This window comes from Bacillus rossius, chromosome 1, assembly GCF_032445375.1.
Source record: "Bacillus rossius redtenbacheri isolate Brsri chromosome 1, Brsri_v3, whole genome shotgun sequence".
NCBI lineage: Eukaryota > Metazoa > Arthropoda > Insecta > Phasmatodea > Bacillidae > Bacillus > Bacillus rossius.
The window spans coordinates 183,554,190-183,579,451 of record NC_086330.1 but is presented as its reverse complement, the minus strand read 5'-3'; the positions used below and the strand labels follow the sequence as shown (position 1 = coordinate 183,579,451).

Genomic DNA, 25,262 nt, shown 5'->3' with positions numbered 1-25,262 from the left:
ATAAAGTAAAATTAAATTTTTGCGACGTATTTTGATGCTATATTTTGCAACAAGTTTTACGCTGACAAAATAATATAAATTGAATGAATATATTTACATTTTTGTGATTTACTGAAGTTTTGCTAAAATATTGATTGATTTCTGAATGAAATTTGGAGATTAATGACATTTCATGTTTGATGTTTCATGGTGAATTGATAGCCTATGCTTTCTGGTTTCATCCAAATTTACCATATACGTAATCTTGTCCGTAATCATTGCTAAAACACTAATTGTTAACAGTTTTGATTTTCAAGATTTTCAATACTTAATTTCCTTCAAAAATGCTTGTTGAAACATTTTTTTTTCTATTTTGAATTTATCTACCTTATAAAATAGAATTAATATTTTTGTATCATGAAACTCATCCTGCAAGCAATGAAATTATTTTAAGCTTTCTTATCATAATAAAATAAATGGCAACCTAAATGAGTATACCCCAATAAAAATTGAACGAAAGAAATGTTCTTGTAACTGTTACATTATCAAAAAGTGCTTGAGCATTATGCGAGATTGCATGTGATATTGATTGAAATCATGAGCATTTAAGTCAGAAACATACTATCTAACAGGTGTTATTTGCCTTACTTTATTAATTAGCAAAACTAATTATGAATTGGGCTGTTATTTGTAATATTTACATAGGTAGGTGTAGTCAGCAAACTTATTTGACTTAATTATATGTTTTTGATAGAAATCTAACACATAGAGGATGATTCTGAATGTGACTGAAAACTTGTGCTTTATTTTCCATATACTTTTGTGATTTGTTGCTACCCCTAATTATTTCAGGAAATATTTACAACAGTAACACAATTCATGGTTGTTGTTGAACTCATACCCAGTGTTTCATCTTAAATACGTTCACTATTATTTACAATAAATATATTGTTCAGCCCCAACCACAAAGACGTATACAAGCCTTGAAGCAAGTCAGAACATAAGTCGTACAAATGTTATTTTGTCGTGATGAACCTGCAGCTGATATTTGTTGGTCAGATACAGACACGTTCTGTACAAAAACTTGTTTTTATTTATGTATAATCATAGTACGTTATGTGACAATCTGCCAAGTACATAAATACATATGACACTTTTAATCACGTGCCAATGTGGTGAATAAAAAGGTGTGTGCTTTCTCTGTCAGCAATGAAAACACATTTTTTGTCTTTCAGTATCATTAATTGCAAGTCTTATTTGACAAACACTTTTCTGTACAACCCACCAATTTTATGGATAGATAATTTTATTTAGATTTTTATCAGTTTATACAACCTTTCACTGATAGTTATAAATTATGCTTTTATTATTTTTCAGGTCCATGATGAAGATGAATCCTACTGGATAAAAAAAGCATCAAGGAAACCCCAGAGTTGGAACTTTGAAGAAAGTGACAGATACAATTACTAAAATTGTTGAATTGTCAAAATTGTTGGATGATTTGTACATGCAGATTTGTGTGGTGTTTCAAGATTTTTTTTTTAATTATTGTGACTAAACAATTCTAATATGAATATTTTACATTTATATTTATTTAAAATGTTGGCTTATATTAACAATGCATTTTGTAAATAAATATTTATAAAGGTATAGCTCATTTACTTATTTTAATTTTGAAAATTTGACCAGCACATAAACAAAGGAACTGTGTGCTACGACAATGTTTCTTATGTCTTACAATGGCATATTCTGTACGTTAATCAACTAGCAGTGCTGCTAACTATTATGTTTTTTTGTTGTGTAATGTTTCAATTCTGTAACAGAAATTAAAGTCTCCTAAGCAAAACTTATTGTGGGAATTTTTAGCAAAAACTTTGGGATTTACATATCATTATAAGCTCTATTGAAGTGTTTTTGCACTAAAATAATAATAAAACATTTTCATTAATTTGCAAGATGTAATGTATATAGGTAAACTGATAGCATAATGCAAATGTCAAGAATATAAAATATTTAAGAACAGTAAATGGATATTTATTCAAAAATAGATTATTTAAGTGCAATATCTATACTTTTTATTACTTCACTAGTTAACATACTTTTCCATTGTAGTATAAACACTGCTCCTACTTCCTACAAATATATAAACTTAAAAATTTTAAGGTTATATGCTTTTCAATTGTGTCTTTTACACTTAACCAATTTGGTTACAGTTTGAAACATATGTAGCCCATATACTGAATTAAAACAAATGCTATAGAGTAACTTCTCATTAAAAAGTATCCAAAAAACCCATTCTTTGGTACTTTTTAATACTTTATGCCTCTAAGTATGTTGCTTTGTAATGATTTTTCACTAATAAAAAATTCCACTCATCAGGGAGGGGTGATAAGTATCATAAAAATACCTCACAAGTAGGCTAAATGAAGCATAATGCAAGGTTGGGTATCATATTAATGTTTAAATTATGTAATTTTTTGAATTTAAAAATTTATTACGTAATGAAGTCTTTGCTACTTACCTGATTGTGATAAAATTTAAAACAGGATTCCTATCTTCTAGTTTATAATCTAACAAATAATGGAGTTAATGTAAGAATGTGAGCAAATAGAACATTTTTAACTATGACATTTTATCATATTTAGATAAAGAATACGATTCTTTTAATTGGGAAGAAGTCAGGGCTTAGTATATTCTAAATGGCTCCTTCTGACTTCTTATACATGAGGCCAAATAAGAGATTTTATGTAACTGGATTTTCCACACAAAACCCTCAACATACACTGTACATGATTAAAATTCCACCTCTAAATTGGGTTTTTAATAGAAAATGGTAGAAAGTAATTTATTTGGTGTGAATTGTAAAATGTCCACCAAGTAAAACATGTACAGGCTTAGAGTTATGTTATTGCTCCAAAAGTAAGCTATATAGTTATTATAAGCACAAACATTAAGAGTGCTATGTATGAAATTTCATTCTAAAATAGCATGACTTTACTGTAATTATACTGGTTACAAAATACCCAGAGAATTTCATAAATTAACATGTACTACACCATGAAAAATAACTTTATCTTTGTAAATTTTACATCAAGTGCTGTAAACATAACGTTAAAACCATATTTTTATGCTACGGAGTTTCAGTAATTTTTACAGAACTTTTGTAAATTTGAGGAACAATCTGTATTTGAATATTACGAAGTTATCGTATATTTACTGCATTGGTTTTGAAATTTACAAAGAATAAGTATTTGAATTTCACAATATACTTGTATATTTACAGTTTTAATTATAAAATTCACGAAGAATACATTTATTAGTATTACAAAGTACTGGTATATTAACGGCATTGGTCGTGAAATTTACGAAGAATCCATATCTGAGAATAACAAAGTACTAGTATATTTACGGCATTGGTCATGAAATTTACGAAGAATCCGTATCTGAGTTTTACGAAGTACTAGTATATTTACGGCATTGGTCGTGAAATTTACGGAGACTTAGTTTTTTTCAGTAATGAAGTAACCGTAAATTTACGAAGACCACCGGTGAATTCGTAACCGGTTCTTTTCGTAAATTTACGGTGAAAATTTTTAATAGTGCTGAAAACATTAATACAAATATTTTCGAATCTTCAAACCAAGGATTAAAATAAACATTGACAAATAATTTTTGCAAATACAGTTTTGCTGTTCCAGTCGCAACTCCTTAAGAAGCCACTCCAGTGTTTCAGGGGCACTACGCAACCCGCGTTAACCTCATAAGATTCAATGCTATTTTCATTTTGCTTATAACTTATTAACTAATATAGATTTCGAAATGATGCTTGCTTCATATGTAAGACAACGATGCTCTTATCAAAGCCCCTTTCTTCAAAACCGTGCATAAATTATGGTTCGATCCTAGACAATACACTTATGCATATTAGTAAAGATTAGTATAAAACCATAATTTATGCACGTTTTTTGAAGAAAGGGGCTTTGATAAGAGCATCGTTTTCTTACATATCAAGCAAGCATCATTTCTAAATCTATATTAGTTTATTAGTTATAAGCAAAATTAAAATAGCATTGAATCTTTTGAGGTTAACGCGGGTTGCGTAGTGCCCCTGAAACACTGGAGTGGCCTCTTAAGCAAAGTTTGTAATGAAATTATTTTCGGTTGTATTGTTTGTTCTGACAGCTATTCGTCACAAGGTTGAGTTCTACAGTTAATCATCTTACTGGAAAACATGTATTATTATTATTATACATTTTAAACTTGGTAAGTCCTTCTAAAAATTTTCATAATTTGTTAAAAACAGTGAAATTATTACGACAAACTCTTGGGTTTTACTGGGCCAGTTTTCAGAAAAGGCACAAGAGGCAAACAAAAATAATGTTAGTTTTATGTTGGAAATCAAGTAGAAGATCGGGCAAAATAATTAGTTTTATAGTTTTTAACATAAACAGAAACGATACTTTCTTTAATTTTGATTGAACGCTATCACGAAGCGATCATTAATTGAAACAGATTAGTTATTTTAATATTAGAATTCCTTAATACATTTAATATGCTTTTTATTTGTTTGATATAGTAAATATAATTTAAATCAATTTAATATTTTATTTATTTTATTTCTTTTAAATACCGATATTTTAAATATACCTAAACCCTTAGGACGCCAGACATTACTTGCATACAATTATAGGTTCCTTTTTATGGCAATAAATTACAATCATGGAAAGTACACCGTATGAGTAAAATCAAAATTATTATGTTATTATATATGCTATCAATCATGATGTAATGTTAATAACAAAACGAAAAAAAAAATATTACTTTAAAATTAATTGTGTTAAATTTCTAACGTTAGTTATTTAATCAGTACAAGCAAGCAAAATAAAAACATACTTAATATTATGGGTTAAAAAAATTTATGATTAAAAGAGCTATAAGCATTTAACCCTTAACACACTGGACTACTGAGTATATCTAACAAATAGTTCCGCTAGCTACACATAACAATTTAAATATTTATGAAAATTAGCACACATTGAGATCTTTAGACTAAAAACTAGTCTATATTTATAGTTAAAAAGTAATTTTTTTATTGTTAAAATAAAATTGTGTAGTTTACACAAATTTTGATTGCAATTTGTCGATTTTGTTCATCTATATTTTAACCAGTGGCAACCTTGTCCACTCGTAGACTTGTAGCCTTGACGACTTTTAGTCTGGTAGTCCTGTAGCCTCGTAGTCTCGTAGCTTTGGAGCCTTGTAGCCTCGTAGACATATAGCTAAATAGTCTTTTATTCCAGTAGCCTTTTAGTCTTGTAGTATTGTAGCCTCGTTGTACTGTAGCACTTGTTTTCATGTTGCCTCGTAGCCTTGCAGCCTTGTAGTCTCATAGACTCTTAGCTTCGTAGCCAAGAATCGTGACGCCCTGTCAACTCGTAGCCTGTTACTATGAAGACTCGTAGTCTCGTAGCTTTGTCATCTTATAGTCTTGTAGTTTCTTAGCCGAGTCGCCTCTTAGGCAAATGTTCTTGGAGCAGTTAGGCTTAAGCCAGCTGGAGCCAATGAATTTTGGAGCCAAAGACTGTTGGAGCCAAATACAGTTGGAGTCAAAGACCGTTGGTGACATTGCAGCCTACCAAAAATTAACGATCCCATCCTATTGAGTTAAATGTTCGTGAAAATGTACATCCTTTTCGTCAATAGTACTAAGTGATGCCTGTATTATCGTATCGTACTGATGACATCGTATCCATGTTGCGAGATCGTATCCCTGCGATGAGATCGTATTTCTGTAACAATATCGTATCCCTGTGGTGAGAATCTATCCCTGTGCCGTTTCCCTCCTATAAGATTGTTTCCTACCAAGTTGAATTTACGTAAATATATGTGTCCTTTTCGTTACATGTGTTTCCCTTTTGTCAAATGCCTGTTAAAATGTACTTAGTGGTTTTGACAAAAATGCTTCCTTTTCTTAAATGTGCTTCGAAAGTGCTGTCACTTTGACGAATATGCTTCAAAATGTCCTTCCTTTTCGTTGATTGTGCTTCGTTCTTTGATTGTACTTCCTAATGTGCTTTCTTTTTATTGACTGTGCTTATGATTTTGCTTCCTTTTAGTTGATTGTGTTTCCTATTTTCGATTGTGCTTCCAAATGTGCTTTCTTTTCTTTGGTTGTGTTTCCAAATGTGCTTCCTTTTTGTCTAATGTGCTTCCGCTTGTCGAATGTGCTAAAAAATTTCTTCCTTTTAAAATGTGCTTCTTTTTTAAGAATTTTCTTTCTTTTTAGATGTGCTTCCATTTTTGTAATGTTCATTGACGAGACTATAGTAAGTCAATGATTGACCTCGTGATTCGGAGACGACTGGTCTAAACATCTGATTTTGGACATGACCTGTTAAAAAATTTCGTATCTTTGAAAAATACGTCGTGGTTAGGATATGCTTTGCCTATACGCCTAACGCTGTACAAGTTCTGGTATGATGGTATTCCATGCATCGAAAATTTAGACATCCGTGGTAGGCACATTTCTAACATAGTTATTTTGTCAAACAGGTATCTTGTGTAGAGTAGATTTTCGTAGAGAGAATGATAAATACACTCCACGAAATGTAATAGGTAAAAGAATTAAATATTTATTGAAGCGGTAATTATTCTAATAACTGGTCGAGAATCAAACCAAGGACGGAAATTTATCGAAATAATAGTACTTTAAAATAACATTAACGATTTTTTGGTGTTTTTTAGAATTTTTTTTTAAATTTCTATTTTAATTATACCGGAAATTCCAAGATGGCGGCCAGTATGTCATCAACAGCTTACTGGAGGCTGTTAGGAACCTAATTTGCTTTTAGGAGTTTGCGCCATATATTATTGAATAATATTTTTCCCCTAAAATGACCTTTTTTGCATAGACCAGGGATCTAACCGACTACAGGAATTGATCAAAAATTGATAATTATTTCAACAGGCGATTTTTAAAATTGTTTTAAGATATTTTTTCCGAATTTCTTGCTTAATAATTACAGATTTCCAAATGGCGCCCAAATTTCAAGATGGTGGATACCGTGACAGTTAACCATCTGTTTATAAATTATTCCTGCACTATAGTGGGTAAAAATTAAACTATTATGACTGCAATGCACTCTGACAGACTAAGTGTATGCTAATGCTCCTGCTATCGATTACTGAAAACAAGATGGTAGCAGCCCTCAGAAATCAATATGGCGGTTCTTTCTCGAACAGGTGATGATACTATTCCTTCAAATAAAAAAAAATACATATCGCAATATGTGTGTTAACTTTAATATGCCTTAATTAATTCTTGGTCTAGTAAATGTCTCGATGGCCGTGTGGTCAAAGGCGTTTATTTACCAATACATAGGTCCGACGTATCAAAGTTTGAATTTAAAACTAGAATATACATATAAAACTCTCCCCACATATCTTCGCTCGGTAGCCGAGTGCAAGTCCACCCCGAGCTCGCGAGGTAAGCGGACGTGTGCTACGTGACAGGTCATGCACTTTGTCTCCCATACTGTGATTGCGAGACCGGTTAAGTGTTGTTCGGCCAGACACATAGCATACGCTATTCAATGTATATTCTACGAGTGAACTGTCACACTAAGCCACTCGCGGTGGACTGCTAAAATGGTTGGTCGAGGTGCTCGGCCTTCAAGACGACGAGTTAATTGCTGTACAGGTTGATGGGCATGAAATATGCATCTTTGTCAAGCTATCTATGCTGCACTGCGAACGAATATCAGAGACATCGGCGGAACGTCCCAGGTCCACACATCTAACGGTGAGTTCATAAATGTTGACATAGACCTAGCTCTGTACAACTTGAAATCGATCCGCGTAGTCAACATTCCGGTAGAAGTAGCTAACGAAAATATTGTATATTCTCTCACACCGTATGGAAAAATTCACTCGCCAACCTACGAACTGTGGGATGATTACCGGAACATAAAAGTAAAGACAGGGGTCGGCAAAGTGAAATTGGAACTCGATAAATACATCCCCTCACAAATGACGGGCGATGGGCATCAAAGCTCGGTGGTCTACGATGGCCAAACATTATTGTGCAATAACTGCTTTCAGGTGGGCCACCACCGCGCGGCCTGACCCACTTTGCAGCGCGAGCGGGCGGCAGTGCCACTCACTTGGGCATAGATGTTGCAGGGAAGTGCACAGAGCAGTCGCTTTACAGAGGCGCACGAGACACGGGACAGGCCAAACAAGTCTGGCATCTCTATAAGATGCTGGTTCAAACATCAATTTTGGATGATAGGATGGAACGGACACATGAGATGGTCATATTAAACAACTTCCGCAAGCACAATACAAACTTCCGGACAAACAGAAAACGACACCGCTACCCGTGACCCGCAACAAGGAAAACATACTTAAATTATGATGAAGAAATGTTCAAGTACTCCCAGGAGATTAAAACAAGCATGGCTAACATACGAATAAAAGCAGCTGGTAGAGACAGGCCTTCAAGTGAGCGCAAGGATAAGAAGGCTTATGATGCGAGCCGCAGCCCCAAAGACCACGAAAACATTACACCGGACATCCCGCGTTTACAACGTGAACATTCGCTTCGCATTATTAAAATAGTGATAGAAAAATCAAACAATACTCTAACAGTGCCAGGGGCCAGAGTGGGAGTGGAAGAATGTCAAATAGTGGAAAGGTAAATGACCAAAGTTCTAAAGATAGTGATGGTTAACATTTGCGCAATCGAAGCTTTATATAAATTCTAGGCTCTACACTGTGTTGTACGTGCACAGGCTATCGACGTGTTAATTCTACAAATATGTACCATAGCTCAGCTTCCATATTTTGATCATTACAATGTCTACCCCAACATAGGCACTCATGGTTGAGGCACTATTATTGTCACAAATAAGCACTTAGAGCTTACATACATCAGGAAGCATGCGTCCGAAAGAATAATTGTTGGCCCGCCCATAGTGCTGAACTCTTCAGGTGTGTCAGGACGAAGCATTATCGGACAGTGCATGAATGTAAATGCCCCACCAGGTACCCAACACCGATCGGAGTGGCAAGAATTTTTTATAATGAAAATTCTTCCATTCATCTGGAATTATGGCACAGGCATTAATTAAAGTGGGCATTCCAATTGCATAAATAAACCTATTGACCCCATTGGTGGCCACTATCCAATAAACATTTCACTGCAATAACTTGTTACAGCTATAGAGGTAGAAGGCATGATATATATCCTCCACATAACAATACCACATTACACTTTCCAAGGATATATATCTCTAGCTCACGCTTGGGTAGGTTTTATGTGTCACAAACCCATTGGAACAATGCCAGAACTTATACTTAATATGGTACCAGTGGCGGTGCCTGATCACGCCATGGTAGTGTGCACAGTGGCAGTCCCGGAAGTCTCACCAATGCCAGGATGGAATTATTGGAGACTACAAATGGTAATACTGGGGGAAACAGAATTTGATGATGATTTCCGAAGGCGCTGGCAACAATGGTTGCGGTATATGCAACGATATGCGGACATGGTAGAGTGGTGGGAAAACTGTGTCAAACCAAGCATTACCAAACTGTTTAATTACCACAGTGCACGTTGCCGACGGAACAAGACTCTGTTCTCTACTTGTACGAAAGGGCTCTGAGAGATCTGAGTGCACAATCAGTGTTGGATACGAACGTGAGGGAGAAATCCCATCGACTGAAGGAAAAACTATTGGCCATACACCGAGCTTATATGTAAAGTCGACTCCTATTCAATAACACCCAGAGTGCACTCCAACAAGAATGTCTTAGTATCCACTCCTTCATGCGGGAGTGGAAGACGTGGACCTAAAAGCACATAATCTCTATAACAAAATGGGATGTTACGGTAATTAAGGATTCAGACATGATCTTAGAAGCATTCACGAGTACATACAAGGAGCTTTATGCCGTACATACAATTTACTTTGATGCAGGAACACGATTTATCAAATATATACGACAGCAGCTTCGGTAATGTAGCACAGTATGGACTGGTAGCAGTACCAAGAGAGGAAGAAATCACTCACATCGTTCGTCAAGCTCCGAAAACAAAATCCCCTGTTGTACATGGTATGCCATATGAATTTTACCACCATTGTTGGCCGATAATTCAAAAAGGAATTCTGCAAATCGCTTGAACAGACATCGAATGAGGACTTCTGGGAAGTACACAAACAGAAGGAATTATTGTTCTCCTTCCTAAGGTGAAACAACCACATGAGATCACTGATTACAGGCCTGTCATTCTTATTTGTGCTGAATACAAACAAATTGAAGATCAGTATGCTAATCGAATTAAAACAGTGCTCTCGGATGTAATTAGACATGATCAACACCGTGTAGTGCAGGGAATGCCCATTCCACACACCATCAACATACTTCGGGATGTTCAGATACTGGCACAAAAACCCTGGATGCTCTAGCACTAATAAACATTTATCTCGAGAAAGCCTTTGACAGGGTGAATTTGAAATTCTTGGACAGGGGTTCTCAGCACCTATGCCTCCCACCAACGCTCCTGGCAACATTAAGTACATTTTGTGGGGATCCATCTTCGAGTATGTCTAGCAACGGCAGATTTGGTGATAAATTCCAGATCCGGTCATCGGTTAGACAATGGTGTCCGTTATATACATCGAGCCCATTATAAGGAAGTGCAACGTCACTCTCTCAGTCCTGAGTATTAATGGGAACCAATTAACATGCATTGGCTACACAGAGAACATGTCAATGATTGTGCGCAATGAGGCGGAAATAATATATGTTCACAATATTCTATCCGGGTATCACCAAGCTACGTAGGCTTAATGCAACTTCTCAAAAACACATGTCCTTAACTGGAAAGCAGAACCCTATGTGATCGCTCCACCATATCCCTTCAACCCATGGATGCGATAAGAACGCTTGGAATAATCCTTAACAGCAACATAGAGCAGACAATTCTAGAGAATTGGGCAAAAGTTGTTTAAAAGTTATGTAGCAGACGGCTCGAAAACCTCCAAAACCTTTAAATTTTTCAGAGAATATACATAATTAAGACCTACTCACTTTCACAGTTATGGTACATGGTGCAGGTATTTCCAATGCCAGCATCATTAGCGGCTCGCATCAGGCAGTATGTAGGATGGTTTATTTGGAAAGATTCCCTTTTCAAGGTCAGCAGAGATCACTAACGATTTCTGCCATCAAAGGAGGTCTAGGACTCATTAAACACGAGCAGAAAGCAAAAGCTTTATTCCAGAAGTCCATCACACAGCATGTTTTAAAGGGTGGACATTCATCGGCTTTGAACTCAGAAGCATTTAATGCTATAGGGAGGTTTCCCTGGCACTACAAGACAGCCGCACGGAATCAGAGGACAACCATGTCAGAACTCCCAGATGGAACGAATGTGACAAATGGTTTCCTCTATGATTTTTATTGAAGAACAACAACTACCATAACGAAAATCCATACCATGATTCTCTCATTGCGTTGGATGCAAATACGGAAAAAAAATATCGCGCACATATCCGTGCCGCAGTATTTGCTTTCGTAAACGAACTGACTTCCACCAAATATTGCAGGAAACGAAACGCGCTAACCCAGGACGACCGGTGTGAACTCTGTGGCTATCGTGACACTGCTATACATCGAGTATATGACTGCTCTTTCTCGCACAGTGGTGTCAACGAACTCTTGCAAGACTTCTAGCCATACCACAGAGAGACATGTGTGCAGACAGGATGTGCAATCTTGACTTAATAACGCTTCTAACCGTGAAGAAGAGGGCTGCCGTGTGGCTCAAGACAAACTTGATTGCTTTAGTGCTCAAAACGTCAGTGCATATATAATGCGAGACGTTATCTTTTCCTGTTTTGAATACATTAATGGTAGAACATGTTGGTTTGTTAGTATGAGAGTATGCAACCCATTTGTATACCCTTCTTCCAAACTTAGTTCTGTTATGTGAATGTACAAGCAATAATCTTCTCAATAAACAAAACAACAAAAAAACAATGAACAACGCACTGAGTCAGTAATCGTAAGATCTTAATTTGAATCAGCGCACCTCCGAAATATTAACTTTTTTTAATATTTTACAGAGCCATAATAATAACAAAATACGATTTTTACAGTAGAAGTAGCCAATACCAAAAAAAAAAAAACAAAAATATGACTATCCACGATGGAAGTGCGCCTAGCAGGTGAAACTAGCACCAACTGCGAACCACTGTGCAGGATTGCGGATGAAAGAAAAGCAAAAAAGCCCGAAGATTGTCGAAGAGGTCCCGATCTTAGGCATCCGGCGACGGAAACGTCCCAACATGGCCGAACCCTTACGAATGGCAAGCCACCACAAAAAGCCACCATAAGATCGTAGTCCCATAAGAATAACACTGTCCCTGACTCGGCCATTCATTATGTACTACTTATTTAAAATTAGGGTTTGATAAACAGTTGTTAAAACAGTGGGTTAGTCTTATTTGAAGAAAACAACAGCTTATGATAAGTTTCGTGCATTTTCTTGGATTTTGTTAAATCAAGCAGGTGCAATCGCAATAATACAGTACTGTTGTGGCTTATTTAGCGAAGCACACTCTCTGCCAGAACTGCTCGCAGATCGCGTAACACCACAGCACCGCTGAATCATTGAAGCTCTCGCCAAGTTTACGTGCTCGGGTAAATGGCCTCCAGGCATCCCCTACACGCTCGCAAAACCTGGTTATGACCCCAACATCTCGTGTTTACGCCACGCTGCCACAGGTGATGGGCCTCGTTTACACTTCGCCGCAGAACATTATACTTTAGAACCTTCCCGGGTTCCTCTTTGGGTAACGATGGTTGATGTTATGTTAGTTATGGTATCGTAATAGGACCTCTCCCGAAACACCCCGAGGGCGCTATAAGCGAAACAGTTTCCATGAATACGAATAGCTGTCGAAACAGACCAGCGATTTATAGATCACTAGCAAAATGCTGAGAATACACAGGATATTTTTATTATGTCATTAAAAACTATAGTTTTTTTCTTATTTTAAGCATCGAGGTAATTTATTTTATGACATAATAATAAAAATGTTCTAAGGAAAAAGTTCACAAACAGACGAAATTATGATAAATAACCATAATAAACAGCTTTTTGTAACTCAAATATATATGCTTGTTATTTTTCTGTTTTCTGCAGCATCGCTCGATAACAAATGGATTGATTCCATTGAAAATTATTAATCTAGTTATGGCATATAGCAAACTTAAACACAAGACTATATTTAATTACGAAATTATTACACTTCTAAGACAGTGAAACGAAGGTAAATTAAAGTTTTTAACAATTAATCATATTATCTAAGGTAATAAAGGAAAAGTAATAATACAATTTATGAATTATAAACGAATATCTGAATATTTATTCATTGTTTTTTTTTAATACTGATTGTGTAAAAGTAGGCAGTTATGTTTTAAAAAATTGCATCTTAGATTGTACTAGAGAGGGAGTAAACTAAGCAAAAATACGTCAAAAACTTTATATTCGGATATTTATTTATTATTTAATTTAATCACTATTAAGATGAGAATGAGGTTATTTTTTTTAAAAATAATAATTTATATTTCCGAAGCAATTTAAGCGTCAGCTTTAAACTCGACAAAAATAAAATAAACATACGTAGTAACATAATATATTTATAATATGTATTATTTTATGTATAATTTTATTATATATATTTAGATTTATTATATTAAATATATATATTTTTTTGGAAAATTTTGGAAAATCACACACAAAAGAGATGATAATAGGGTTGGTTTAGATACATTGTAAAAATGTATCCAACCCAAGTAAATCTAGCAAGTAGGAGGTACGTAAATAAGCAAAATACACATGTTTAGAGAATAACAAGTTAGGATTGTGGGTTGTTTTAATTTTTCTTTTCCTCTCTATGTGTTTAATTTGTTTTTTTTTTTCTTTTACTAGAATTATTTTTATTATTTTTAATTAATTTTCATTTTTCGGACCATTAATAATTATCCTCTCCCGTTACAATTCTTATATATATATAATTAATATATATATATATATATATATATATATATATATATAAGCGTAATACCACTCACTGACTCACTCATCACGAGATCTCTAAAACTATACACCCGATTGACTTGAAATTTAGCATAGTTACTCATTTTTTGATGTGGACGCTCACTAAGAACGAATTCTGCGTAAATCCGATCCCAAGGGGAGTTTCGGGGGCGTAATATATTAAAAAAAAAAAAAATCCAGTTTTTGGTAGGAAATCACCATGGCAACGGCTGTTGCTTTGTTGATGCTTAATTCGTCTCTATGGCAACGATTATTTTATTGTTAGTGCAGTCCTCATCGTCGTTGAAATTTTGCGGGTACTTTAAATATCAAAAATTGCCCTTTTTTTCAAGTATATATATTTTACAGGCTTGAAACTTCACAGTAATGTTCCTTATGTTACGCAGGATGACATTTTCCGAAAATTATATCCCATGGGTGGTTAAAATCAGGCAACAGTGTGTACTTTGTCTGCATGAGAACAGGATTTTGCATTGTTCATGCCTTCTGCGTCTCCATGGCAACGAGCATCGCGCGGCAGTGGCGTACCCACAAGGAGGGGCATGTATAATGAGCGGTGCAATAGTGATCTGCCTGTAGACTGCCGTAGCGAAGGACGGGTACATCAGTTTTACGTTGCGTGCACTAGTCGGGAAACCATCGGTGCTATTCATTTTCTCTCCGGTACATTATACAGCATTGAAATACATTTTCACTGAATTTTTTTTATTTACCATTACTGTAAATGGGAGATGTGGCTTAATTTTTTTCCATTAGTATAGCCGTGCGAAGGCGGGTCGGGCAGCTAATAATATATATATCCGAACTTTCCAAACCAAGAAGGAAGAAAACGGAATGAATATATTTAATAAAATTCTTAACATTGACTGACAGTTAACGCACAACATAAACGGGCGGGTTTAGAAACATGACATTTGGATGTGTATTCCTTTAGTATCATAGGGGTGCTCAAAGGAGAGATTATTTAAAATTCCATCCATAAAGAAGTAAAAAGGGGTGATAAATTGTTGAATATAAATAATATCATTTCCGAATATAATCTGATATTGGGTGCCAGGAGTTAGCATACGAATGATACCAACTACAATGTTACCATTTTGCGAAATTCAATCCTTAAGAGGTGAAAACGTATTTAATATGATTTTCGTATTATTAATAACGTCTCTCAATTTAACCAAGCCTAGTAACGAAATTGGGTTACCGATTATGTAAATACGTATACTACCAACCAAAATTGTACCTTTTTGTGATATTAAAAAATTTGTAAATATGGTTTCAAGATAATTAATTATATCACCAAATCTACTCAAGCATAAAAATATATATTAGGTACCAAGAATAACTATACGAAAACTACGAAACACAATTTTAACATTTTGCAAAATTGAACCTTTAAAGGAAGAAAAATGGGTAAATATGTTTTTTAAATTATCCTTTATACATATAAAATAGTACTGTCACTGACTGAGAGACAAAGCACAGTCTAAAATAGTGGACCTAATGATTTAAAATTTGGAGAAAATTTTGCATTGTTGATGCATTTTTGTATATTCTGACATCATTTTTAAAATCCTAATTCTCTGTCACTTGCATATCTTTATTAGCTACCACGGCCTATTGGGAGGGGCTAAAGATCGAAAATTCTGGTTTTATAAGTAAATGTTCTATAGACTTTAAACTCAGCATTGATGTTCTTTACATTACATAGCCATCAACTAAGAACAAGGATTTTCCCAAGATCAGCTTTCAAGTGTAGTTCAGCCCGGACAACACCGATTACTTCAGCTAGTAACGCACATAAAAATACAATTATTAGAAGTATATAAGGGACTCCTGGCGATGAAAGCTGATTGTGGATTAGAATGGAATCAATGACCGACCACCCTGAAGTCACGGTAGCCATCTTAGAAGACCGTTGACCTTGACCTTGACCCCGGCCGACATATTTCATTCCACCATATTGTCATCGAGCTCCCCAATCTTCCAACTTTGCAATTTTCTATTTACGGTCACTATCTTTAATTCTAATAACATGTCCTCCATCTATAATCTTAAGTCTCACAAAATTTAAACGTCTGCAGTGTCTTTAATAACAGAAAAATGTATGTCAACAGTGTCAATGACGTCGTTAAATTATACTGCAACTACGTTGTTCCATTGCCAGACTGTACGTAACATGACAACATAAAAAGCTTGAAAATTCATGTTTACATGATATACAATTGTATTTATAACTCTGTACACAGTATATATTAGTGCAACAGTTTTTGTAGTCAGTTTGTATACTACGGAAGATTAAAAAGACTGATAAGTAATTGTGATGGTCTTATTATGAACATTCTTCCGAATCAAACTGTATATTCTGCGGCATGACATTTGTATGCATAAAACATGCAAGGCATAATGAAATATACCACGGTCCTTCTAACGAAATTGAAAACTCTGTGCTGTGTAAAAAATGTGGTAATCAACTGTCATGTGGATCTGCCCTGAAAAGACATGTCAAGACATGTAAATGAATTGCTTCATACTCTAAGAAGACTGTGTATATCAAGAAATGCTTGCAATTTAGTTGATTTTGTTTTGTTCTTGTAGTAGAGTAAAAATTATGTAAAAGAAAAATTTTCTTGTATTTTTTATTTCCTCGAACCTCTCATTTTTTGGTAATTTTAATTTAATCGTCCTTTTTCTCATTACTCAAGGATCGAACTAAAGTGTTACAAACAATAATTATTAAAACAAGTGATTTATTTTACAATTTTAGGAATTATTCTGAATTTATAACTAAAAAATAAATGAATTTCAAGATGGCGGCTAAATTTTAAGATGGCGGCTGCTCTAGCAATATATAATTCCTGGACTTTAGTGGGCAAAAATTAAATTAATATGGTGGCAGCGCTCTCTAGTAGGTATTGTCTTTAACTAGCGCTCCAGGTAGAATGTATTGAAAAAAATATAAAAAATGGTGGCTCTGTCTCGAACAGGTTGTGCTGTTACATGACTGTTCCACGCACAGAAAGTGTATTGTTTTAATTATAAATAACATTTTATAATTTATTTTATTATTTGTTTACATTTTTATGTTTTGCTCTATTGTTGATTATTTGGACATATCTACGAGTACAATACTCTATGGCGTAGCCCAAGTGACTTTGAAGCTCAATTAGCATGACCCCTCTAGGGAGCAATTGGCTTAAACGGCAAATTGAACTTTTTATACCTAATTTGCATAACAGAACTTTCATTGTTGGAAAATCAAGTTTTAAATTTAAGACATTTTAGTATATTCAGTTGTATTGTTGAGTGTCTGTATTTGGTTTTGATGTGATAATTAAGTCAACGATATTTGTGTCTCGGCCAATGAGAGGCCATGTTACTTAAGATAAGCGTCATTACTGAAGTTTAGAAAAAAGGCTTGGAATAACGACGGCGTTGGCTAGACAGCCTGGGTTTTAATCCCCTTAAAAATCTAAAATATCTACGAGCTAATTAGATCATCTGATTTCTAGAATGTTTTCAATCGTCGTTTGAAACATAATTACATGTTATTTAAATAGGGCACGTCCCTTATGACGTGTAATTAGGAGTGAATTTACCGTGAGTAAAACTGACTCCTGATGCTGTTTTGAATGAACCGTATTTCTGCATTAAAGTAATTTAATCTCGCCAACGGACACATAAACATTGAATTTTGAGCTGAACACAGTAAAGTTCTACTGAGATAAACATTTTTTAAAGCCAATTACAATTCTGATTTACACTTTAATTAGTTCTAACCCAGAGGTGAAATGAGACGGAGATCTCATGACGTTCTACCATATTTACACACTGAATTCAGCCGAGGTACACTAAATTAAATTAAATTACGAAGATAATAAACAGTATTTTTACACACTAAATTCGATCTAGAGTGAGAGCAACAGGCAAAATTAATTTGAACTTATGAACTTTTGTTGTGTTTTATCATGTGTGCAACATACCTCCTGTTATTTAAGAAAACATAATAGTATACCACTGGTCCAACCAATAATTATCTATATTTTGTGTGATTAAAGATTATTTGTTTAATTCTATATAACCCTGTTATTATTTTACAGTGTATATGTTTGTTTTACTTAACGACCTTAAATTACATTTTGTCTATCTCATTCCAATTCTAGATTTTAAGTGTGAAATTATTTACTTTTTCTCTTATGTACCACACTACACTAGTCCTATCCTAGTAACGAAGTTAAGTTTTACATACGGGTGGCGCCCAGATACAAATTTAAAATAACCAAAGAGTCTATACTCGACAGAGTATTAATAGTCAGAGTAATAATTATCCAGAGAGAACTATTAGTATTAATATTATATATATTTATTTATTATTCTTTCTGACAGAGAGTGGCAGAAGAATACAACAGATTATATTTTCAAGGTGATATTTATTTTCCCATCAAGTTAAAAAAAACTTCATGTTTGAATATTTGTGTTATTTATTTATATTCCTTATTTAATTTTCAATGTGGTAATTTTCTTGATGGCCGTGAGGTTATAGACGTATCTTTTACAACCCACAGATCAGAGCTATGATGGTTCGAATCACTGAACTTCCAATTTATTTTGTATAAAAAAATTAAATATGTCGCTAACGACCATAACAGCTCTGGTAGGTGAAGGAACGTAGACCTTTTGTAAAAATCAACAGAGTCATTGCCGTTATAATTGTTGTCAATTTCGATTTCGAACATTTTTTTTTAAAAAGTTAATATGTACATTTTTGTTAATAAAGTGTTTGTATTGTAGTTGTTACGGTTAATTTTCATTTCAGTGTAATGAAACAGTTTGGACATCAAGAATTGTTTGAGCAATACCCTATCGTATCTTCTTTTTGTTCATTGTAGTGTATTCGATTTTCAGACAAATCCATATTAAAAATACAAATGAATGTAATGTAAATGTAATGTTTTTTTTTTGTTTTAACACTTTTTTTTTACTTTATTCGCAGGTTTGTACAATCCCTGGAGCCTGAATACGTTATGAACGTCATTGGTTACAATGTTTGTGGAAATTACAACAATGTGACTAACACAGCAACCCATTGTATTACATACGTCGTTTTCATACCAAGATTTAGGAGACAACAGTGCCTGCTGCTTATCAACCTGGCCGGGTGAGTTTGAGACATTTTTTTTTAAAATATAAATGTTATTTTGGTCTTTGGTATTCCGTGTTAATATTGAATTTCCATAACATTTGTTTAATATCATACAATTTGAATGTCAATTACTCATGTTAAATGAAAAGTCGTAATATAAATAACAATAATGCAATTTGAGTTATTTATTATTTACTTAGTTTTTATATTTTTTTAATTACATTTTGAACGATACCAGCCGAGGGTGGTTCAGTTAAGCACTATGGTGTAACATTAATTGTTTGAATATTTTTAGTAGTTTTTAGGTAGTATACTAATGACTACTTAAGTGAAAATAATTCAAAACAATTACCATTTTACTATCCCTCTATTTGTTGCATTACCCATCTAACGCCATGGCAGCTGCACACTTTTTTTGATTTATAAACACGTTAGTTTTCAGTACAAAGCAATTGGTAGAAATAATACAGTAAAAATGGAACTGAAGTTGATAAACGTAAATGTGTCTGAAAGATGGTAGTATATAAACTGGGTACAACACCTGTTGCATTGACATTTAATGTGTACAGAGTTATTATTACAATTGTGTATTATGAAAACACAAATTTTCATGTTCTTGTGGTCATGTTACGTACAGTCAGGTGATGGAAAACCGATAGTTGCAACATCGATTAACGACGTTATTGACACTGTTGACATACATTGTTCTGCTGCCGAAGACACTGGCGGATTACTAATAGCATGCTTCAGGGTGTTAAAAGCCCATTCCTGTTCCGCTCCCCAATTGCTACTTTCTTTTTCAGTTTGTTCAAGGCGCACAAATCTTAGTGTACTCAGGAATAAACCTGCTTAAATATCCTTACATTCCCAGGAACCTCATTTATAAATTTACGTTCTTTGAAACAGGGAAATTCACGATAAGGTCAACATTTTCCTTGTCCGTATAAATTTTTCCATCTGCTACAAGAAAAAAATAAAAATTTATAACTAGCTATATTTTTTATAGCAGGTTTAGAGTAATTTTATATTGTGCTTTGTTGCTACACTTGTATGTAGTATGAGCTATTTTGTTTTAATCAAGTAGTGTTTGTTTTCTAGCATAGCTATGACTAGCTTATTTATATCCACGCGAGCTCATCAAATTGATATTGTGTTATTTTCATTTTAATTTTGTTTTTTTTCCGTTCGCTTACTGCTAGGCTGTTTTTTGGACTATTCAAAAGGCTGACCAAAATAAACTTATTAAAATTTTTTGAAATTTGAGCAATTCTTTCAGTACTCGTCAGTAATGTGTAATCATCTAACCTCGTTAACAAGTAAAACATGTGTTCTTGTGTTGTTCATGTTGCAAATTAACTTAAAATACGAAACTCGGTCACGAAATTTAGCGTAGAGTTCTTTAAAATAATGCTGAGCGTAATAAATAATCCGATAAATAAAACTGTCTTTTTTCAAGTACCTATCAAAATTTCTGGATGCGAATCACACACGTACTTTCTGCACCCGCCGCTTCAATTCGCTGCCTGAATTCAAGCGTTTCTTACCACCATCAAACGCAGATAGCAGTTAGCTGCACGAAACAACAGGAAATTATAAACTATTATAAATTTATTTTCCTTGTGTAGTTTTTAAAAAAGCTTTAAGCTCATTTTTATATCTAGTGAACTCAGCTCTGGTTGAAACATGTGGCATTACAAATTTTTATTTTATTGTGAATATTTTGTATATTTTGTTCGAAATTTTTCTGTGAGCAACTCGCATAACGTAATAAATATAATTTTCTGCGTCACATAAAAACATAGAAAAGTATTTATTTGGTTGTTACAAGATCATACGTGCATCGTAGGTGCTGATAGGCGGGTTTATTATGTCGAATGGCATTGTCTCAAACAATGAATTCATCACGTTGGAAACAAGTAATTCTGTAAAATATTTTGTGGTGATTTATGGCTTTCAGCGACATTCAGTCACTCATGAGGTAAAAATGCTGGTACTGCCAACAAAAAAAAAAAAGTCCAATTATTCAATATTTGATTACAGTTTAGAACTTTTAAAACATTAAGCTTGAATGAAAAATCCATTAAAATATATAATTATTGGCCAATTTCGGTAAGAAATACTCAGTATCAACTAGAAAAACGTATTTCATATATGTTAAAATAAGCGTAGCAATGTGCTGTACACAGTTCCAACTATTATTCTTGTTGTATCACAAAATATGTTTCGGCAACTGGGTTACGAAGGAATATCATATGCAACAGTACAGAATATATTTTTCTGGCAGAGTCTCGTGCAGCCGAGAGCTGCTGGTCGGCTCCTTGCCAGCCCGGCACAGGCACGGCCTCTCCGGGGCCTCGCTGTCCTGAAGGCACTGCTCCTGGGTTCGCTCCCCGCGCGGCGCAACTGCAGCCCGCGCTCCGGGGCCTCGCTGTCCTGAAGGCACTGCTCCTGGGTTCGCTCCCCGCGCGGCGCAACTGCAGCCCTCGCTCCGGGGCCTCGCTGACCTGAAGGCACTGCTCCTGGGTTCGCTCCCCGCGCGGCGCAACTGCAGCCCTCGCTCCGGGGCCTCGCTGACCTGAAGGCACTGCTCCTGGGTTCGCTCCCCGCGCGGCGCAACTGCAGCCCGCGCTCCGGGGCCCCGCTGTCCTGAAGGCACTGCTCCTGGGTTAGCTCCCCGCGCGGCGCAACTGCAGCCCGCGCTCCGGGGCCTCGCTGTCCTGAAGGCACTGCTCCTGGGTTCGCTCCCCGCGCGGCGCAACTGCAGCCCGCGCTCCGGGGCCTCGCTGTCCTGAAGGCACTGCTCCTGGGTTCGCTCCCCGCGCGGCGCAACTGCAGCCCGCGCTCCGGGGCCTCGCTGTCCTGAAGGCACTGCTCCTGGGTTCGCTCCCCGCGCGGCGCAACTGCAGCCCTCGCTCCGGGGCCTCGCTGACCTGAAGGCACTGCTCCTGGGTTCGCTCCCCGCGCGGTGCAATTGCAGCCCGCGCTCCGGGGCCTCGCTGTCCTGAAGGCACTGCTCCTGGGTTCGCTCCCCGCGCGGCGCAACTGCAGCCCGCGCTCCGGGGCCTCGCTGTCCTGAAGGCACTGCTCCTGGGTTCGCTCCCCGCGCGGCGCAACTGCAGCCCGCGCTCCGGGGCCTCGCTGTCCTGAAGGCACTGCTCCTGGGTTCGCTCCCCGCGCGGCGCAACTGCAGCCCGCGCTCCGGGGCCTCGCTGTCCTGAAGGCACTGCTCCTGGGTTCGCTCCCCGCGCGGCGCAACTGCAGCCCGCGCTCCGGGGCCTCGCTGTCCTGAAGGCACTGCTCCTGGGTTCGCTCCCCGCGCGGCGCAACTGCAGCCCTCGCTCCGGGGCCTCGCTGACCTGAAGGCACTGCTCCTGGGTTCGCTCCCCGCGCGGCGCAACTGCAGCCCGCGCTCCGGGGCCTCGCTGTCCTGAAGGCACTGCTCCTGGGTTCGCTCCCCGCGCGGCGCAACTGCAGCCCGCGCTTCGGGGCCTCGCTGTCCTGAAGGCACTGCTCCTGGGTTCGCTCCCCGCGCGGCGCAACTGCAGCCCTCGCTCCGGGGCCTCGCTGACCTGAAGGCACTGCTCCTGGGTTCGCTCCCCGCGCGGCGCAACTGCAGCCCTCGCTCCGGGGCCTCGCTGACCTGAAGGCACTGCTCCTGGGTTCGCTCCCCGCGCGGCGCAACTGCAGCCCTCGCTCCGGGGCCTCGCTGACCTGAAGGCACTGCTCCTGGGTTCGCTCCCCGCGCGGCGCAACTGCAGCCCGCGCTCCGGGGCCTCGCTGTCCTGAAGGCACTGCTCCTTGGTTCGCTCCCCGCGCGGCGCAACTGCAGCCGTGCTCCGGGGCCTCGCTGTCCTGAAGGCACTGCTCCTGGGTTCGCTCCCCGCGCGGCGCAACTGCAGCCCTCGCTCCGGGGCCTCGCTGACCTGAAGGCACTGCTCCTGGGTTCGCTCCCCGCGCGGCGCAACTGCAGCCCGCGCTCCGGGGGCCTCGCTGACCTGAAGGCACTGCTCCTGGGTTCGCTCCCCGCGCGGTGCAACTGCAGCCGTGCTCCGGGGCCTCGCTGACCTGAAGGCACTGCTCCTGGGTTCGCTCCCCGCGCGGCGCAACTGCAGCCCGCGCTCCGGGGCCTCGCTGACCTGAAGGCACTGCTCCTGGGTTCGCTCCCCGCGCGGCGCAACTGCAGCCGTGCTCCGGGGCCTCGCTGACCTGAAGGCACTGCTCCTGGGTTCGCTCCCCGCGCGGCGCAACTGCAGCCCGCGCTCCGGGGCCTCGCTGTCCTGAAGGCACTGCTCCTTGGTTCGCTCCCCGCGCGGCGCAACTGCAGCCCGCGCTCCGGGGGCCTCGCTGACCTGAAGGCACTGCTCCTGGGTTCGCTCCCCGCGCGGCGCAACTGCAGCCCGCGCTCCGGGGGCCTCGCTGACCTGAAGGCACTGCTCCTGGGTTCGCTCCCCGCGCGGCGCAACTGCAGCCCGCGCTCCGGGGGCCTCGCTGACCTGAAGGCACTGCTCCTGGGTTCGCTCCCCGCGCGGCGCAACTGCAGCCCGCGCTCCGGGGGCCTCGCTGACCTGAAGGCACTGCTCCTGGGTTCGCTCCCCGCGCGGCGCAACTGCAGCCCGCGCTCCGGGGGCCTCGCTGACCTGAAGGCACTGCTCCTGGGTTCGCTCCCCGCGCGGCGCAACTGCAGCCCGCGCTCCGGGGGCCTCGCTGACCTGAAGGCACTGCTCCTGGGTTCGCTCCCCGCGCGGCGCAACTGCAGCCCGCGCTCCGGGGGCCTCGCTGACCTGAAGGCACTGCTCCTGGGTTCGCTCCCCGCGCGGCGCAACTGCAGCCCGCGCTCCGGGGGCCTCGCTGACCTGAAGGCACTGCTCCTGGGTTCGCTCCCCGCGCGGCGCAACTGCAGCCCGCGCTCCGGGGGCCTCGCTGACCTGAAGGCACTGCTCCTGGGTTCGCTCCCCGCGCGGCGCAACTGCAGCCGTGCTCCGGGGCTTCGCTGACCTGAAGGCACTGCTCCTGGGTTCGCTCCCCGCGCGGCGCAACTGCAGCCCGCGCTCCGGGGCCTCGCTGACCTGAAGGCACTGCTCCTGGGTTCGCTCCCCGCGCGGCGCAACTGCAGCCGTGCTCCGGGGCCTCGCTGACCTGAAGGCACTGCTCCTGGGTTCGCTCCCCGCGCGGCGCAACTGCAGCCCGCGCTCCGGGGCCTCGCTGTCCTGAAGGCACTGCTCCTTGGTTCGCTCCCCGCGCGGCGCAACTGCAGCCGTGCTCCGAGGCCTCGCTGTCCTGAAGGCACTGCTCCTGGGTTCGCTCCCCGCGCGGCGCAACTGCAGCCCGCGCTCCGGGGCCTCGCTGTCCTGAAGGCACTGCTCCTTGGTTCGCTCCCCGCGCGGCGCAACTGCAGCCGTGCTCCGGGGCCTCGCTGTCCTGAAGGCACTGCTCCTGGGTTCGCTCCCCGCGCGGCGCAACTGCAGCCCTCGCTCCGGGGCCTCGCTGACCTGAAGGCACTGCTCCTGGGTTCGCTCCCCGCGCGGCGCAACTGCAGCCCGCGCTCCGGGGGCCTCGCTGACGGCGCGAAGCCTTCCGCGGCCCGGGTCTGGAAACCTACCTCCATTCTCCGTCCGCTTAGTGAAGCTTGCGGCCGCCTGTCAGCTAACAACGCCATTGGTATTTTAACCCATCTTTAACATAGTGTTAAATAGGAGATTCATAAAAAATATTATTCCCAATTTCGTCACAATTTATGAAAGGTTTTACTTTATTAATTTATCATTCGCTTGGGTGCTTGGTAACTTCCTTAATATGCAAAAATGCAATAAAAATTGCACAATGTTGTTACTTAAGTTAAAGTGATTTTTCAGACATAAGTTTTAACGTAATATCAATTAATGAGCGTGGCGCGATGGCAAAGCGAATGGCTTGGCAATCTGCTGACTCTGTTTCGATATCCGCTGGTACTGTTTGTTTTTATTTTTTACATTTTTTTATTTGTAACAATACAAAATTATTAATTACAGAAAA

The 25,262-nt window shown here is 39.3% G+C and overlaps 1 protein-coding gene across 1 annotated transcript in view; it reads right to left on the bottom strand.

The window, feature by feature from the left end:
* Positions 1 to 24,855, bottom strand: part of LOC134540818 (collagen alpha-1(II) chain-like) — a 55,029-nt gene extending 30,174 nt beyond the window's left edge. The window contains exons 1-3 of the mRNA XM_063383811.1: positions 24,740 to 24,855; positions 22,962 to 24,677; positions 21,573 to 22,860 (exon numbers count right to left, since the gene is read on the bottom strand). Of these exons, the coding sequence (XP_063239881.1) occupies positions 21,573 to 22,860; positions 22,962 to 24,677; positions 24,740 to 24,855 (3,120 nt within the window). The remainder of the gene's footprint in view (positions 1 to 21,572; positions 22,861 to 22,961; positions 24,678 to 24,739) is intronic.
* Positions 24,856 to 25,262: the final 407 nt, after the last annotated feature.